Source organism: Rhamphochromis longiceps, linkage group LG20 (assembly GCF_057381845.1).
Source record: "Rhamphochromis longiceps isolate RC_006_pf linkage group LG20, R_longiceps_female_GT1.1, whole genome shotgun sequence".
NCBI classification, from domain to species: Eukaryota; Metazoa; Chordata; class Actinopteri; order Cichliformes; family Cichlidae; genus Rhamphochromis; species Rhamphochromis longiceps.
In genome coordinates, this window is record NC_140576.1 from 36183513 (window position 1) to 36203599 (window position 20087).

At 40.8% G+C, this 20087-nt stretch overlaps 1 protein-coding gene across 1 annotated transcript in view; it reads left to right on the top strand.

The window, feature by feature from the left end:
* Nucleotides 1–205: 205 nt before the first annotated feature.
* Nucleotides 206–20087, top strand: part of kcnd1 (potassium voltage-gated channel, Shal-related subfamily, member 1) — an 83337-nt gene continuing 63455 nt past the window's right edge. Inside the window, exons 1-3 of the mRNA XM_085394132.1 lie at nucleotides 206–422; nucleotides 10477–11690; nucleotides 15971–16216. Coding sequence (XP_085250258.1) covers nucleotides 11535–11690; nucleotides 15971–16216 — 402 coding nt within the window. The 5' untranslated portion in view covers nucleotides 206–422; nucleotides 10477–11534. The remainder of the gene's footprint in view (nucleotides 423–10476; nucleotides 11691–15970; nucleotides 16217–20087) is intronic.

Genomic DNA, 20087 nt, shown 5'->3' on the forward strand with positions numbered 1-20087 from the left:
GTCGAGCAGGAAACAGGAGGTGGAGCCACAGAGAGAGAGAGAGAGAGAGTGAAAGAGAGAGAGAGAGAGAGAGAGAGAGAACGAGAGAGAGAGAGAGAGAGACAGAGAGACAGAGAGAGAGAGAGAGAAAGAGAGAGGGAGAGAGAGAGAGAGAGAGAGAGAGAGAGAGAGAAAGAGAGAGTGAGACAGAGAGGGATGACAGGAGATGTGGTTGTTGCCGCGGCAGCAGAGCAGGACAGATCTGAGACAGTAAAACAACACTCCTCCTCTTCTTCCTCCTACTTCTTCTTCTTTTTTATTCTTCTTCTTCTGTCCTCCTGCATCCGTCCACAGTGGTTTCACCTGGAAAACCTGCCTCCTCTTCCTCCTCGCCTTACTCTTCACCTTCATCATCAGCAGCCGCACCAGCACCAGCAGCTGTGGTAAGTAGGATGGAAACTGCTCCAGATACACCGCTACCACTGCTGAGAATAGAATAAGAAGGGAGTGGAAAAGTCGAGTGGAGGAAGAGGAGCGGGACGGGATGGCGTGGTGGAGAGGGGTGGGGGTGGAGAGGGGTGGGGGGTGGGAGGGGGTGAGTAAGAGTTTGGAGCGAGGAGGTGAAGAGAATAAAATCAGAGTAGAAAACTTGGAATAAAGAGGAGCAAAGAAGAAAAAAGTGGCGTTTGTGACTAAAAACTGTAGATGGAAAAGAGCAGAACAGGACGAGGGAGGAAGAATAGAACTGAATAAAACAGAATAGAAAAGAATAGAAAAGAAAGGTTTGAGGTGTTTGGGATAAACAGGAGACAGCAAGTTCACCAATTTATGACAAATAATTAAGACAAAGCCTCAAGATTAAGATTTAGATAGAAGATAGAAGCAGATAAATGTGGATAATTTTCCTTTGTGTGTGTGTGTGTGTGTGTGTGTGTGTGTGTGTGTGTGTGTGTGTGCGCCTGCGTGTTGAGGTTGACGTAATCCAGCTGTATGAATTAGTGATGAAGTTCTGTGTGTTTGCTATTAACAGTGGTTAGCAGTCTCGCATACACACACAGACACACACCTGCCGCTTGAACACTTGTCATATGCATGCGTGCACACACATACATGTGCACACACTGTGCTCATTAATATTCACACACCTCCTGCTTCTGCAGTCCTGAAACTCTTTAAACCTCCAAAAGGGAGTTGGAGGCTTCCTAACTCACTTATTGTCTTTTTTTACCTTTTAAAGTTTCATTGAGAGTCGATAGGAAAGATTCAAATCGTGCAAGTCAAGAATTTTTGATGCCATTGCACGCTCGAACGTCTTTTGTAGTCTTGATACTTTGTGGCCTCACGTCTGGCTTCAATCCATTACGAGAGGTGTACATCTTTAAAAACACCTCACTCATGTAAAAGTTGATGTTTTTATTCTGAAACAGCCGCTCAAGTAAACAGTGCATTCTTGGGGACTAATTTCATCTGCAGATTAATGACTATTTTGTACTCTGCAGAGCATTTGTGGCATTTTCTGTTTCGCCCAATAAGGGAAAGTGAAAAATATCCTTTTCCCCTGTAAGGCTCTGTGGTTTCCTAAATGTGGACACTGTCGTTTCTAGCACAACGTTCTTTAAGAAAATAAACATTTTAGGCTAAATAAATGTTTTTTTTGTTCTTATCAAAGATGAAGATTGTTGTGAAGTCACTGTGTTATCAGACTGTTTCATGGTAGCTGGTCCTGATTTGTGTCAGTGACGCAGTCGGTCTGTTTCTCAGCAGTCAGCTGAGAAGCAGACGGTAAATAATCGAATGTGAAACGTCTTCAAATTCAATCTATGCCAGTTCATAGATAATGTGATGCTGCACAGGCCTTTAACTGGTTTTAAGGTTGCTTTTTAATGCGCGGGCACACTTTGGTAGCTAAACAAATTTCACTCGAGGTTTTACAGTGAAAGAGGAACACAGGCTGTGATGTGCTTTTACTTTAACAGTTTTTTGGTGAAACTCTGCAGGATATCCTGATATGACACATATGCAATACTTAATCAATGCGAGTTTGGTCAACTCCTCCTTGGCAGCACATTTAATCCACTGGATAAGAGCCTTTGCTGTACTGGGCGATGTTGCTCTGGTGTGTTTGTGTTGCTCTGCCATCGTGAGTGGAAGTGAGCGGACTGTGTTGGAATGCACGCAGGAACGGCTGAAGACTTCCGAGCCGATGATCAGAGCTGTGAAAATGAGAAAAATGGCATATGTCTTCATTTCAGGAATACTGGCAATGCATTAGCAAGCTTGATGCAATTACAGAGCATTACATTAGCATGATGGACTAAAGCAAAGAATTAATGCAGTTCTATAAAGCAAGGATTTGTGTATTTTCTAGCATGCAGGAAGCTGGTTCTTATACAGCGCGTTTCTACTTTACCTGAGCACTCGTCTCATTCAGCCGTTCATACAAAAAGCTTTTCTATAGTTTTTCTACATAAGTGCTTTCTATTGAACATTCACACTGCAGCAGGTGCATCGGAGATGGGGTTAGTGTCTTGCCAGATGATGTTTGGTATGCAGACTGGGGCAGCCAGGAATTGAACCACAAACCTTCCAATTAGTAGATGAAAAGTTCACGACTATGGAGCTTTGCCTCCATAGTCGTGAATATCAGAGTGGCGGGTCACACCCCATCTTTTTCAGATGGTGGAGGGCATCTTTTGACATTTATATTGCGTAAATAAAATTTGACAGCTTGGCATTAACCTCCTATCATCCCTAAGGTCAATATTTAGAGGCAGGGAGTAATGTTAGGTCTAGTTTGAAGAAGGAATCATACTTTCCACGTCTGCAAGGCAGTAAGGGTCCACTCGGATCAGGCAGCAGACTTCAAGCAGATGTCAAACAATGTAACAGGAGTGACTCGGCCGTGGGGTCTCCAGCTGTCCAGCATCCACAATAGAGTATAATCTAGCCTTTAGCTACATGCTAAAAAAGTTTCATATCAGAACCCAGAATAGTTTTCAAATCCAGTCTCTAACATGCAACATGTTTCTGTTAGAAGAGTTTCCTTTCCAGATGTTTTATGTGCAACTCGCTGATGAAAAGTCAGTGTTCAGTGCTATTTGCACACGGAGTAAACATGCTGTTAAAGATCTGAATTGTCAGAGAAACGTGTTCATACCATATGGTTTGGATTGTTCAGTGAGTCAAGTACGCACTAAAAACCCAACAGTGGCTGCTTTAGTAACAAAAAGCTCGCGGGTACATTGATGTGTGAAAGCAGTGCCACGCTGGCTGCAGCCAGAGCGCAAACCAAGAAGCAAATCTGTCAATTTTAAGGACAAACACATATCTGGCTCTTCACCTCAGTGAGTCGATGTAACTGTGTGTCAGCTAAAAGTTTAGAGCAGCCACTAGATATAAATGAACGGCACAGAAAATAACATAAAATAGCACATGCGTACGATTTAAATGGTCTGAGCCGGCTATAGATCAGTCCTTGTGCAAAAAATGGACACAGCTCTCAGCAGTGAGCGTGGAGCTGCATGTTATCTGAAAGCGCAGTCGCGCTCTGCATGTTCCGATAACATGCATCCTGGTGCATTTATGCAAAATTTACGCTGCCTTTTCCCACCACTTTTCTCCTGTCCTCCCCGTGTTTCTTTTGTTAATTTAAATGATCTTCTCCTGCACAGAGTAGGAGAACAATCTGGAGCATAAAATAACCTCACAGTAAGTGCTAATCAGCATGAAGGTGCTAAGACCAGTGAGTCAACAGCTGCCAGCCTTGTTACATGTCTTTGAATGTATGGGCGTCATTTTGGTTTTCCACATAGATGCAACAGTTTGCTGCAGTCATTTGGAAAAAATAGGAAGAAAATATCTTTTTATATGTTTTCCACAAAGTTTCAAGTGTCATCTTTTTGTACCTGCTGATTGTCTTTATTAGCCAACAACATTATTCCACACAACAGTGAATGGAAACATTGATAAAATAATTTACATTTTAAATTGTTCATGAGATGATGTAAAAATGTCTTCATAGACTGGGTTAACCTGTAGGAGCTTTACTACCGGATGATCCCTGATGTTGTTCACTTTAAAAATAAAAAAGGAAAAGCCAGCAAAGGTCGAAAATAAAATATTAAATGTCTAATACATTTAACTCCAGGTCTATAATAAAAGAATCAAAGCTTCGGTAGCTCTGTGTGCAACTGAACGAGCAGTGTTCATCAAACTTTGCAACAACCTTGTCAAACATCGGTGAATAAAAATGTGCTGAACTTTTCTAAGACTGGAGGTCCAGCAAAGGCTAGAAGTGCAATCTTCCATGTGTCCGGTTTATCGTCCGGCTCCAGGCTCTCAGGCACAACATGAAAGGCCAAACCTCTGCCAGCTTTATATTTTACTTCTACTTTTTATACTTCTACTTCCCGTACCATGTAATACTTCTAATACACGTAGAAACTTGAGTCGAAGACCTTCGAATGTGGCAAACTATTCCGCGTACAGAGCCATAATTACAAGCTGCTAATCATCAGGTACAGCAACAGGTATTAACAGGACATTGGCACCTTCTACTGGTCAGGAGGTATCATCAGCTCTTATTAAACTACTGTCGCTGCATTCGTGAGCAGCTCCGTGCTAATTTAAGTTACTGTTCTGGTGGGAAACGCCAGCATCTGTACAGATGGTGAGACTCAAGCAGACAAAACAAAACAAAGAGGAAATAAATCATAAATCATGATCAGAGTCACAGCAATCCAGTGATAGTAGTCGGTACATCAATACGTACATTGAAACAAGCGTTTTAATAAAGACTTGTGCTCCTCTCCATTTGAACTTACCAATATCTGACATCACCGTGGTGCATTTATAAGCTGGCGTGGAGGAGCTCACCTGATCCTTTCATTTCTTCCTGTCATTATACAGGTTCTCAAACAGGCTACATGTTGGGGTTGATGTGAATTTCACACTGAGGTACCTTTAGATCCTCTTTAAAAAATAAGGAAGATGATGGGATTTTAATGACAGGAGGAGCAGCCTGTTCAGGCCTTTTCAGCTGGATTTGTTGGCAGTTTATACTAATATAAAAGTTCATGTGTTCTCATCAGAAAAATGGTGAGATTATGATGATGATCATGTTTAAAAAGAGTCAGCTGTGAATGTGAAGCTTCTGAAGTATTAGACGCTGACATGTGCTCATGATCTTTGGGTGGTTGCATGTTGGTGCGTAAAGGAGTGGAGCATGGAGCCACATGATCAGGATGCATCCTGACCTCCTTACTTTCCAGGTTTTCTGGGCAATTACAGTTTTTGAAGGAGACCCAGGGGCAGACCTAGAACCCGCTGTTAGATTATATGTCTCATCCGGTCTGGGAAATCCTCAGGATCCTCCAGGTGGAGCTGAAAATGCTGCTGCCACCTGACTGTGATTCAGCAGCACTTAATGGTTGGATGGGTGGGTGGATGAACAGATGGGTTGATGGATGATGGATCATTTCGCTTTTGTTTGCTTTTGTCAGCTGACATATTTTCGGTTAATCATTATATCCAATGTGCAGATGCTGTATTCTTTTGCTTGTACTGAACTGTGTGTGTGTGTGTGTGTGTGTGTGTGTGTGTGTGTGTGTGCGTGTGTGTGTGTGTGTGTGTGTGTGTGTGTGTGTCTGCCGGCCGCAGTGAAGCGCTGCTCAGTGATGGCCGTCTAATGGTTTCACACAAACACTTAGAGTGGCCGGCCATGTGCTGCCCTCCATCACTCTGTGAGTGTCTGTGTGGGAACAGAAGTTTCCACTCCAGCAGAAACGCTGCTCCTACTGTTTCAGAAGCTTTCCTTTCATTTAAAACAAACTCATTTCATCTCTGAATTCTCAAAATTTATATTTAATCATTTTTGGTAAGCGTTTTCCAGCTGTCGTGTGAGGCAACACAACTGCTTTTAACAGCACCCTCTGAGAGCTGTAGTAACGACAGGTGGAGGTCAGGGTGGATGGATGGGTGGACTGCTGTTTATTGAGTTTACTGACCTCAGATTTGCGTGTGTCTGGTCTTTGGCAAGTTCTACAAACACTTGCAGTGAACGATGGAACAGCATGACAACACTACATCATAGCATGATAAAGTATATACATGAACAGGTAAAGGTGGAAAAATAAGGGAGTACTTAGCACTTAACAAAAATGATAACAAAAACAGTTTCTGAACCAAAAATATACCAAATACATGCCCGTAAAAATACCGTACAATGCAAAACATTGAAAGTGGAATAGTATCCTTCAAAGCAAAACTTCAGTTTTGAAGAACCGATGACCAAAAGTGTAATAAAAGTAGGCTTCATTTGTACAACGCAAATGTAACCTTAAGCAGAAACACTAAGTTTTATTTTAGGAGCAATAATCCTAATTTGAGAAAAGTAACATAAAAATAGATCAAAGAAGAGATTAAAATGATAAAAAATAAAATAACTCAGCTGTAGAAACAGGATGTAACCACGAGCTGAACAAAGAACAAACCCCAATCAATAAAACAAGAAGGAAAATTGTAAAATCAGAAAGACTGAAAAGTCCCCACCGCACTTCCCGAGGACATTTTATTGATCTGTGAGCAGACAGCCTGGTTTCTCTTTATTGATTAGTAATCAGAAGCATGTTTTCTGCTGATTAGTGATTGGAGACCTGTTGTTTTCCTGTTATTGACCAATTTATGTGAAGAAGAGCAGATGCAGGAGATTTATGTTTTACTGAAAGGTTTACACTTTATTTAGTTGTGGCAGTTTGTATGAGGGTGAAGCACAAGGTGATCTTCCTAAAGGGAAAAATATCCCTTGGAAAAAAGAAACTTGGAAAAATAGATATATTTTTTTCTGTTAAGAAACTGCTTTGCTTACTTTACAAGGTTGCCTGAAAGGGATGAAAATCCTGATGATTGTACCCAGAGTCACCGTATTATCAGAAGCATCAGGAACGTGGAGAGAAGTTGCTGGAGTTCAGAAGAAAATTGCATATTGATCTGAATGAAAGTCTCCTGCTTGTGGTGTTTCATGTTTCCTGATGCATCTGTCTATGAAGAAGTTTCTTTCCAAACAATTTTCCAACATTGTGCTTATTTTTTTGGTTAAATATTACACTGGAGCAGCTCGTTACCCAACTGGTGTACAAGTGTTTCCACACTAGGAGACCGGATATTACCGCGTTTCTCTGGTCGTCCTCTGGGGAAGCTTTTGAATTGTCGCGCTTGTTTGCACAGAGTACTTTGCATCTGTGCGATTGTAGTGAGAGCCTGAACTACATTGCAAGTCAGCCTCATACTCTGCGGGTGCTGGACTCCAGCAGGGCTGCCCTTTGGCACCACTTCTGTCACAAGTTTTATGTACAGTTTCTAAACACAACCATGGAGTGGAGGGTGCGCTGCTTGATCACTTTGGGATGATGTGGACGGGCAGATGGATGTCTGGGCCTGCCATATCAGACCTGTGTGGGAGGAAGGGGATGGATGATGGATGGATGGGATTGGACATTTGAATGCAGGTTTTATTATAAAGTGTTATTGAACATTTAAAAGGAAGCCCACTGAATGATGGAAGCTCTTTACCTGATCTAAACACACCTCTGGTCCCACTATTGAATAATGTATCTGTTTACTTCAGCTGATTCATTTCATAATCACAAACAGATGAATGTAGAAGAGCAATCAGGCAGATCCCATTAAAGGAGAACTCCTTTCAGGTTTGCTCAAAGCTTTTAAGCTGTACAGACAACACAGTGACTGATGGGGAAATGGATTACATGTGAACACAGTTCACTGTATAGATAAATGCAGGACTATAACATGTTGACTTTTATTCTGAAACTTCAGTTGTTTATGTTCTTTGAATTGTAGAAACTCTTTCAAACTTTTGGGAATCAGCTCTTGGGTGGTAATGACCATAAAACCATAAAACCAGCAGCCAACACATTACCAGAAGGGTCGAGGTGCAGCACCAGCTGCTTGATGGGAGCTAAACGCCAATCCCAGAGCAGTGGCTGTAGATAAAAGGCATTATGCGGGTGCTGTAAATATCTAATGTTCACTCAGAAACCATGATGTCAGCAGGGATTCCCACAGAGAGGATGGGCAGATGGGTTTACTACAGGCCTGCAGACTGAGGAAAGAACTGCAGGTGGAAAAAGACTGTCCAACACGTGCCAGAAACAGAAAGCCTTTCAGCTTTTTAAGCTGTTTACTACAGACATTACTCACCTTGTGTGGTACTTGAAGGACATTCTTCTGGAAGTGAAACTGCTGAACTAACCTGAAATACCCATTTCAGAACCTAACCTCTATTTTCTTGGCCATTTAATTCAAATTACAAAATGAATCACAGGGAAGACATTCAGTTTGCACATAAAACAACACCAACCTGTTATCATTCCCAGGAAGTCAGACACTGCCATTTCATCAAAGCGCTCTTCGGCTTTAGTACATAATGCAGTGGGCGATGGCAACATGGAGGAAGGTTTTACTTCCAGTCCATCACATGTTGATGCTTGTGAAGGACACTTGGCATCTCATTTAAAAGCACTTGATAAAAAGAGACATTTGAACCCACAGCAGTATTTTCCTCATTCTAATCAAAGCTGTATTCACTCATGGACTCAAGATCAATAATGCCCTAATGCAAATGTATATGGTATATATATCACCTCCTTGTTCATCAACATTTTGGCGAAACGCATTTGTAACATTTAAGCCTTGATAAAAATTACCAGTGAAAATATAGAGAAAAGAAATAAGCGTCATGCCAGAGTGACTGAATGTTGCTGTTCAGTTAAAGCTTTCCTGCTGAGATGATGGAAAGCTCCACTTGGAGCACGTTCACCACTGAGCGCAGGGAAGCTGTGTGTGTGCGCGCGTGTGTGTGTGTGTGTGTCTGTCTCTGTGGTGGATTGTATGTGCTTAGTGGTAACTGAGGCAGTGCAGCTAAACTAAACTAGTCAGGCTGAAAGCGTATTCATAATTCATCACAGACACACACTGGAGACTTTACCGCAGCAGGACAGATAACAGCCACAGGCAGGTGACTGTGTGTGCGCTCAATATGTTTTACTAAAATACTAACAGCAACAATACTACAGTATGGAAGTATTCTACTAATTAGAAGTAAAGGTAGTACAAAGAAAACTGCATACAATAATGTAACTTTGTAACTTTGATTTTTAGTTTTAGTTTAGTCTGATTTCTAAGTCATATTTGAGGAGACGTTTTTGCATGCAGGCAAAAATTCCATATGAAGAGCACAGACAGATAAAAACTAAAAAACATATTCACTATTGCTTTTAGTATCATTGGGATATCATTTCAATGACAATGAGCAGAAGTAGTTAATGTTTGTTGATCATCACAAAGGTTTTGGGGGTTTAAGAGGTTAAATTTCCTGAAGACGGCAGATTCAGTGTGATTCGACTCAAACCTGAGGAAGCAGCGGTTTTATTGCTCCCACTGTGGACTTAATGCAATAAATGCATGACAATAACTTTTCATCTGATGGTGAGGAGTTTCACAGGAAACTTTATTGTGTCTTTATTGAGTGAAGAACGCAGTGGGAGAAATAAAGAGAGAGAAGGAGGAAGATGGCCAGCGATGTTTTTGCTCTGCAGACTGAGGATACGCTGCTTGTCTCATCATAAAAAACATCTTTAATAACCTGAAGCCTTATATCTTCATCTTAAACACATGAATGGAGCTTCAGCTGTACAGCCCTCAGGGGAAGTTTGAGAAGGACGAAGAGGATCAATAAACAGACATGAGATGTACATACTGTCCACTATTCAATCAAAATGATTCGTTTAGATTTAATGATAAAACGAGTGTTTGTCTAAACCAGCATTATATGTGTTATTATTTAAAATGTGTTTAACTTAGTTCGGAAATTCTTTAAAAAAAACCTTTTCTGCTTTTCCGTTTTTTCTGTCATAGTTTAGCTTGTTTTTGTAACACATTTTAAAACGGCTCTAATAGGTACTTTCTGAGGTGGTTTTCATTCTTCCATTCACAAGTTAATGATGATAGATGATAGTTTGGTTGCTCTGTGTTTACCGCTGATTGCAGTGATTAACATCAGCCTACTGAGCTGTCTGTTAGGTAGATGAGGGACCTCCTTCATCCAAATGGGACTAATAACAACTGACAGTGGTCATTAAACAGGTTGATTAAATCAGATTTGGACGCTTTGATGTGGTCTGGGTCAGGTTGTGTGTTCCGGTACGTCTGTTGCATTCCCGGACACTTGGTTACCCAAGTCCACACAAATCAGCTCCAGAAGTAGGAACAAAGACTCTTGGCTGTAGTACAATACGCCAAAAAAAAAAAACAAAGTCTTTCTTCCCTGTAAGGACCCTTGCAGTTCCTACCTCTCTTCAGCTTTTTCCCACCCATACCTCCTCTTTTCTCTCTAAATTCAGTCTCTTCCCTCCTTCTCCTTCTCCTCCTGGTTTGTCTCTCACTCTCTGCTTCTTTTTCTGTTTGTGTGTTTTCTGACAGGACAACCATACATGGACATGGAGAAAGGAGCGCCTGACGTCTCTTCTACACTCAGAAACAAAGCTGGTGTCTCTCTTTCTCCACCACTAATGCCCCGGCAACTTCAATAAGAGGGAGAGACTAAAACACAGAGATAGATAAAGGGGAAAACAGCAAGCAAGAGCAGAAAGAGAACAAGAGGAAGAGTGAGGCTGCACAACCATAATCTCCACAGCTGAGAAACACTTAGAGGGAGGGAGGCAACACAGGCGATTCTGTCTATCTTGCAACTTCAGGGACCATCATCACAATTTAATAAGAATTTGAAAGGCTGCGGTGCTGCAACAAATCAGTCTTCACAGGGAAAGAGGGTGGGTGAGAGAGCTAGAGTCAGACAGAGAGAGAGAGCGAGAGAAAGGGAGGAGGCCAGACACAAATGTTTTAACGCTTCCCTACCTGGATTCATATCTTTCTGCCTTTTCTTGTAAATCCCCGCAGCAATAAACCTGTGACGGCAATATCAAAGAACCACTTTATTATTATTTTACACATAATCTATTGTGCTAAGACTGCTGAGATTTCAAGAAATTATGTTTTCCTATCAAGAGAGTTCATATTTTCAAGAAGTGCATCCTATTTAGAGCAACAGGACTGAGAGGAACTTGTAGAGAAACAGAGAAATATTTTAAAAAAGCAGCGTTTACCCTGAGAAGTGTCTCGCAGGCCAGACGGAGAGGAACAGAAAGGACGGCGTCACGAGAAGACCATCCAAACTGCAACAAAATAAAAGCACGGGCCTCACGCTTGTTCATCGATCTGCTTTCCTGCCCCTTTACAGCTTTTTTTCATGGCTTGACACCCAACTGCAATCTGGCCCCTCCCTTCCCCTTTCCTTCCCCCCCAACATGTCCAACCACCTCGCATCTCACTGCCCAGACCGCCAAAGGAAATCAGGGCAGCTGAAGAAGTGAGCAAGGCTTTAACCGAGCCAATAAACATTTCATTAGCTCCATCTGCTCTTCCCTCCTTCGACGAGGACAAGAACTCTCACACTCTACAGGTGGGCGCTCTGATACAACATGGCAGCCGGCGTGGCGACATGGCTGCCATTTGCACGGGCGGCGGCAGTTGGTTGGCTGCCGCTGGCCAAAAAGACGATGCCCAAACCTCCAGTGGACAACTCGTCCAGATCGGATGAGATCCTGTACCTCAACGTCAGCGGGGTCAGGTTCCAGGTGGGTGCTGGCGTCCACTGAGCGTGCTCTAAAAATGCTTTCAAAAAAGTGGCTGCAAGTTACAGGAATGTGTGATTTCACAGTTGAAAGCTTTGTGACTGACTTTGTAGAAAAGTTCGAGTTATGTAAAGAGAAAATTTACACTATTTTCACTGAACATCAAAGGTTGAACTCAAAACAATAAAAAAGAAAGGAAGACTTTATTTTAAAAACATGAAATAAAAGCAACATCTTTTCAATTTCTTGATGCATCCTCAATCATCCAGGAGATCTTTTCAATCGTCCTAACCAAGAATGAAAAGATGTAGTAAGCGTGTCATCAAGGCCAATGCCTTCTATTACACTCCCCAAACATACTTAATAGATTAAAAGTAAAACTATGACTGTAAAGTTTATATAAAAACTGTAAGTGAAATATAATATTAGGTTGTTTTTATTGGTTTTTAGTGTAAAGGACACTTACTGTGTGTTATGAGCTTCCATCCACTCACATTCTCACCTAGGACCAAGTTAAATTCCCACTTTACTTAACGTGCATGCCTTTAAATTACGAGTGGAAGTTGGAGTACCAAGACAGACTTTTTGACCTTTCAATAAACAATATGAAACCCTAAAAATAAAAAAACGGCAAGCAAACAACAAAAACTGAAATAAATTAAAAATCAGAAAATAATTTTTTTTTACATTTAACAGGATGGAACAATTAAAACGTTGATGTTGTTGAATAAAAACGATTTGGATTAATTGACAAATGAAATGCATAAAAACTTAACCTCTAACAAAGCATTGTGTATAAACATCATCAGATATTTCTTTAGTAAATAATTTTCTGTTTCAGAAAATTAAACTGTTGAGATTAAATTAAATGTTGACATTAAGAATCTCATATGTGAGAGTCGCCCTGGGAGGAAAGGAAAGCCGAGGAGCTGGGCACCACGTTGGCATTATGTATGCCATGCTCATAATCTCCTACGTACATAACTGATGAATAACTAGAAGAGTTATTTTCTGGGTCTCTGAGGAGCTAATGAATGTAGCATGTGTTTGAAATTAGAAGCCCAGAACACACCTGTTTGTCCTGCTGGTGTCCCGCATGAATGAATCCTTAACATCCACCACCCTTAGCTTCAGCAGCCTTAACATCCACCCTACAGAGGACGTACCTCCACCCGTGTGTGTCACTGCTGGGTGTAAGTTATGCGTTGTGGGCTTGTCCAATATGAATGTAAATCCTCGGGATGCCGGGTTGCTTCGTGACAAATCAGAGGCCTCGTTTATCAACCGCCTGTGGTGCATAAGCAGTGTTTATGCTCGTGTCCACGTTCTCCATCAAACTTTTCTTTTTTTTTCTTGGGTTTTTAGATTTAAAAGCACTCTTCTGCATGTGTAAACACAATTCCAGCAGTAGACAACGCCAATATTAATATCAGCTGTGCAAAATTTGCAGGTTGTCAGCTGTAGTTCAATAATTATTTATTTATTTATTTATTTTTTGCAGTGCAACATGAGTGAGTGAGTTTCAATTACAGCAAGCAGCTTTATTTCCCTGACATTCAGTCTTAAGCGAGGTTCCCTTTGTTATGACAAGAAAATGCAGAGTTTCTTCAGGTGAATTGTGCTTCTTTTAAATTAGTTTCTGCCTCCTGCTGCGTCTTTTTGATGTCAACAAAGCCTTTGTTACACACTGCGTTTGTTGGATGAGCAGCTCCATAAACTACAGCAGATCCAAAGATTCTGTTAATGCCATTCAGTTATTATATATTATATAATTTTATATGCATTGTATAATAATTCAACATTGTTACATTTCAGTGCCCCCTCCTTCCTAGTGTTTTTTTTTTCTGTATAGCACAGTCTATTAAAAGCAAGTGTATCAGATAATAATAATAATAATAATAGTGAAAAACAAAAACAGTCCTCAGTGATCCTGGATTTTGATAAGAAAACTACCTTAATTAGACTCCCAGCTCTCTTAGAGTTATTACTTTTTGTTTGTTTTAAGTTAGCAGGTCTTAATTTGTCGTTATTTTTTCTCATTAAAGTTGACCTATTTTCCTTTCACATAAAAACAAACCAGTGTATTAACTGAATCATGCTGTATGCTATATTAGCCTATATTTGTTCACATTTTGAAAACGATGCTTTGGCTATGAGCAGTTACTCTTCAGTTATTCCTGAATGTTTACTGTTGTGGGATTACTGTAAAACAGCACTGATCCACACAGTTAAGCAGGGGGATGTTATTCCAACACAGCAAGCAGGAAATAAATATTCCCAGCTCCACATTTTTATTCTTGGACTGTTCTGGAGTAGATTTGCATGATTCAGTTAAAAATAATCCTTACTTGTCTTGAACTGGGCCTCGGTGCAGTTCATCCTCTGTCTGGAAGATGCCGTTTTAGCTCGCTTCCCTCCTGCTTTCAGCCAGCTTTCCGAAAGAGAACGTTTAGAGCAGAGAACAGCTTTTGGGATTATTTGTAGGCTTCATGCAGACCTCATTATTCGAAGCTTTGGTTGTTTAATATGAGCCTTTCAAACATGGAATTCAACCTATGGTGTTGGTCGGTTTTCTAGTCATTGAATGCGACAGTACTGAAATCAGGACCTGCTGTGAACGCTCCCCAAATCAAAGTGGACTGAAATTCCATTTGCAGGTCCTACAAAGGTCAACTTCTAATTTCCTCTAAAATTATTCGTACATTTGTCCTTTTTAATGAAGAAGAACACTCTAAAGGTTATTAAAACTCATTATCTGTTGAAGTGTTACAGTCACTTGACATTTTCTAGGAGGAAAATTAAGAGCTCTGTCACTTACAGAACTATTTCCAGAGACTCGTGCTCCCGTGATGTGTTCCAGCCACGCTCCTACTTCCACGGCAGCAAGTTGTAAATCCTGTACGTCTAATCAGCGCATTGATGTGCATTTGGGTAGAAATAATAATAAAATGGCTCCACAACTAAAATAGATTTGGGTAGCTTTCAGCGTACTTTCTGCTGCGGTGGCAAAATGAGTGGAAAGTTCTTGTCGAGCTTGTGACTTTGGCCTCATTTTTCAAAACAAAATGCAGCAGCTTGAAGTTGCTGTAAAAATAGAAAGTTACAGTAATGCTGCCATTTAATATGGAATCCTAAACAAAACAGCAGCGGTATTAAAAAGGCCCTGCTTCACCGTTACCTTTAGTTACTGACAGTCCACTGCTCCCATCTAACATCTCACTGCCTCCTTCAAACAGCACTTTTGCTTTTCACATGTGAATGTGATATTTGGATTTTTATTTTTAGAATCTTTTGTACATTTTACACGGGTCACTTCACTAAGCCCCAAACCACCAGTGGGAAGGTTACTTCAGTTTAGAAGTCGTTACCACGTTCTTCACTTTCTCAAAGGACTTGTTATATTTGATTTATTTTCAAATAAATGTTACCAACTTGGGAATGAAGCAGAACATTCCTCTAAACGCTCAAACCTTGACATCCAGGATCTCACTGCTGGCAGCATTTTAAAACAAGCTTTTCTCTTTTCTCTCCACAGACGTGTTTGTCGGTGGGCTATAGCAGTGCAGCACGATTTCATGTAGTTGTCGGAAACTAATCTGGCAGTTTGTTTGCTTCCTGCTGAAGTTTAGATCTTTTTGAAACAGAAGTAGTTTGCTTACACTGACGGACTGCTTATAGCAGCCTAGATACTTTTGCTATTTGAGGGTGTTATTTCCAATGCAACACCGTGGACGAAATTGCATGTCCCAGGAACGAGCTTCAGTAACTGTGGCCTCCACCAACCCACCTGACTCTCACAGCATGCTGCTTCTTTGGGCTGTGCCTGATCAGGTCCCATGGGGCTAATGTCTGACCACCTCAAAGCTCAGGGAAGTGACTGAAAGAATAAAACTGGATAGGAACAAATTTGTCTGGGAGGGTGAGGTGTCCAGGAAGGCCTCAAAGTAGTGACACCACTCCTTCACATTAAAAAAAAGCATGTTGAGGTGGTTCAGGCATCTCACTAGGATGCCTCCTGGATGCCTTTTAAGCAAGGTATTTTGGACATGTCCTCCTGGGGAGGAAGCCCCAGGAATCATGTCTCTCAGCTGGCTTGGGAATGTCTTTGTGTCTCCCTGGTTAAGCTAGAGTCGGTGGTCAGTAAGAGGGAGGTCTAAGCTGCTGCCCCTGCAACCTGAATCTGAATAAGTGGTATAACATAAAAAGATGGACGATTGATGCTTACTGTACATGAGAACCTGAGAAAACTCCTCTATTCTTATTTCTTTTCCTTTTTTCTTCAGACATGGAAGAACACCCTGGACCGTTATCCTGACACACTGCTGGGCTCCTCTGAGAAAGAGTTTTTCTTCAACGAGGACACAGAGGAATATTTCTTTGACAGAGATCACGAGATGTTCCGGCACATTCTGAACTTTTACCGCACAGGAAAGCTCCATTACCCACGACACGAGTGCATCCAGGCCTTTGACGAAGAGCTGGCCTTCTACGGCATCGTGCCGGAGATCATTGGAGACTGCTGCATGGAGGTACACCTACTCTTTCTTCTACAAAGCCTCCCCTTTGTAGTTCAAAATGTTACTAATTGTTACAAACTGCATCACAAATGAGAACCCACTTATACACAGATTGGTATTCATCAAGTTAAAGAGATAAATTGGATTTTGTTCCGTTATGAACAACAGAGGACACATTTTCAGTTGTCATCAGTCACATTATTGCTTTTCAGGTTTGTCAAATTGCTCCTAATGGTGTATGCAGTAGTCTTTGCCACTGTCTACAATCAAGGAAATAAAGGATGTAATAATAGCCTGCTGAACCATCAGGTGTAGTAGGATGTCTGCTAACCACATCTAATGGGGTTAAAACGTCTAATAATGGCCATTTAACATTCTGAATAGTGCGGTATGAACAATCCTTATAGACAAAAGTGAGATTTTGGATTAAAAACCCCAAAATGTTGCATATTCTTGCCCAATGACTCCATCGAGCCTCTGGGCTTCATTACAGCTCTAACAGTCCAAATGATGAGGGCAGCAGGTTTCAGCTTTATGTTCTTTTAACTGCAGTCCTTTTAGACGACTTTATAACGCCTGCATCATTTGTAGTGTACTTATGTGAACCTTTGACCTTTTATCTCTTTCTAATGGTTGACTCTAATGCTGGTTATTCTGCTTCTGCACTCATTAAGTCTCTCTGGAGGGGAACATCATCAGCCAAACGCCTAAAGAGTAAAAACATTGATGGATCTGAGGGGAAGACTAACAAGGGCTGCTCTCAAACCCCATTATCAAACTTCGACTCATTAAAACAGCGGTGATGAGCCCTCGGAAACGGCAGCAGCCCAAATACAATCTGATTTGCCTTTTTATTGCTCCTGATTTTGGAAAGCTCCTTACAACGGCTTTCTGTAGGGGATTTCTTTAACGAGCCTTAAACAAGTCTCTTTGTTCCCTGCCCACTCTCAGCACAACAGATCACCTTCAGAGCTTGTTTTCCCTTTTATTAGCCTTGTCTGCACAGACTTTATTTTTATATCCCCGTTTTTATAGCTGACCCATTCATTGACTCATGAATGAGTAATTGTTCATTTCCTCTTATTTGGCAGATCTGATCATTTCCACAAATGTTGATTCAGCTCTAACAAATTCTGGAATCTAAATTCTTTTTTTTTTCTTTGAGTCTTCATCAATTTCCCACAAAATTATTTTTAGTCCTTTAGTTGACAAATTCTATTCTTGTGTTTGATATTTACTGAAATTTGCTCATTTACTGAATATTAACTCTCCTTCTAGATCAAACTGTAGAAGCTGCTCGCTGCTTTACATTTTACTTGTCTTGCTAAAAGCTTTCATGAATGCCAGCAGCAGGTGCTACAGAGAGAAACAGTGATCATTTAATACAGAATGATGTAAAAACCGGGTGAAAGTACTTTGTTTCTTAAAATGAAAACTCCTCTATAAAAATATATATTCCTGTCATCAGTCTGTGTCTATTTTTAACTGAACGAACATCTTCAGAAAGTCGGGCGAAAAGCAAAGTTCAGCTTTCTGCTCCATCTCAGATTCTCCAGAGAGCATCTGGCTTTTATCCCGTCTTCCTTCTCTCACCCCAACCAATCACAGCAGATGGCCCCGCCCCTCCCTGAGCCTGGTTCTGCTGGAGGTTTCTTCCTGTTAAAAGGGAGTTTTTCCTTCCCACTGTCGCCAAAGTGCTCATAGGGGGTGATTGTTGGATTTACCTCTGTATGTATCATTGTAGGATCTACCTTACAATTGTTGTTGTGATTTGGCGCTGTATAAATAAACTTGAATTGAATTTTCTAATCATTTTTACCTTTATGATGTTGAACCATGCCCCTTCTTTGAATTATTGTGGTTCAATATCAAAGCAGATAACTGAGGACTCACTTGTAGCACATTTATAAATGATTAAACTCCATTAGCCTTACAAGCAACCATCAATTGATCTCAAACCACACAGCATTATTCCCAAACGTTACAGAAAAGGCAGCTGTGTGACCGAAGTTATTGCAACAGTGACCGACCTACTTGCTTTTCATGTGACTCCTTTAAAGACGGGGACCAGGCGTGAGATTAGTCGCAGTCAGTTCCTGTCTTCAAACCAACTTTGGTGGGTCAAGACAGCAATAACACAGGGATAAGAAGAGTCAGCCTGCTATAACTTTTCATGCATTGTTGTATGAAGCCTGGGGTGGACTGGTCACCAATGGAGCGTGCAGATTCCACATATCAGGCATGACTCTCTCAGCCACAGACTAGGCCGAATGTAAACAGAGAGTAAAGTACTTGCACGATCTGATATCGTCGTGTTGGTGTTGTTCCCAGATCATCATACTACTAGTGTAAGGGAAAGTTTTAGGCGTGTGTTTCTCAGCTGGAGAGCAGAGAGTTGCTTTATTACAAACTGTTCCTTTTTACAAGCTTGAAATTTATGTGTTGTAGCTAACATCATGTACTCTGTGTAAAACACAAAATGTTATTTCAGTCAGATCCTGAGCCATCTGTGTGTTAATGCTGTTATTGTTCCACGTGCCTAAACGCACGCAGTGCTTTGGGATTTTCTGCACTGTGTAAAACAGAATCAGAGTTTTGCACCATGGCTGCAGTCTCACAAGCCTTGTTATGTCTGAAAAAATATGTGTGCTTGGTTTGTTGGCTTTGTTGGCCACTGATGATGCAGCTGCTGTGGTCAGCTGATAGAGAGGAACAGCCACACTCATGAGTGAAAAGATCAACCATAACCTGACTGTCATTCATAAATTAGAACTTGCAGCCTATGATGGGTCATTTTCATATATTTATTAACTCTCAGACTCTGAAGGTTTGCTGTTGATTTCATTGAGCAAAACAAGATGCCCCCTTCCCTGTATGGAGGTTCAGAGAGGTGTTTAAAAAAAGTGATGCTCTGCAGGAGAGCGGAAAAAAATCTCTCATCAAAAGAGACAGTTTACTTAATCATCTACAGTAGCGTAATATTCATCCTCTCTTTAAACTGACAGCTTTTTGTGCCGTCGAATCTAACTTAAATATTCAATACCAAAGCTTACTGTAATCTGATTACTTTTTTCAAGTAAGCAATAAAGTAAGGGATTACGATTGCAAAAAAGTAATTAAATTACTGCTACTTTCCCATAAGCATCCTGCGTTACTAAACGGATTTTGATTGTGAGAGTGTCTCATGACAATGATGTACGAGCGTGCGACGTATGTGGCAGCAACAGTATGGAGTCCAGGAGAGAGTACGACCATGCAGCGTTTAAGCTTGGAAGTACTCACATTACTAGTTTGATTCTGTAAAAAGTGACAAAACCATTAGTGTCCACTGTACATTCTTTGTGGGACGAAACGTCTTTATACAGCAAAAAATTACATTTCAAATCTGAGCGAGTGCTGAGCACGCTGCCATGAGAATGTGAAATTCACAGAGAAACCCCCGGATCCTCTCACTGACATAACCGCTGTGGCACCGGTGCAAACCTGCCCCGCCCTAATCCTGCTAAACAGGTGACAACAGGTTTAAGAGCAACAGGACTCAGTGCTGCTGAATCTTCAATTTTCTTTATTTTCTGCTGTGTTTCACTTGCATCTATTTGAAAGAGTGAGTGCAAACACAAAACATTATTTTATTTTATATGCTGGAATATGCAGAAAATAGGTTTAAATGTTAAACACATTTCTCCAAGTCTGTTGCAAATAATTAAATTTTTTCTTAATGCATAAAGTTAAAAGATTAAAAGTAAAAAGTTTTAAAAAGAGACTTTTCATTTGATTCAATTTTATATGATGGATTATGCAGAAAAAAATAGAATTGGGCTGAAAGGTCTATCGCTTTATTATGTATTCAGGTTGTGTATCATTTTTGTTAAAAGTAACTGAG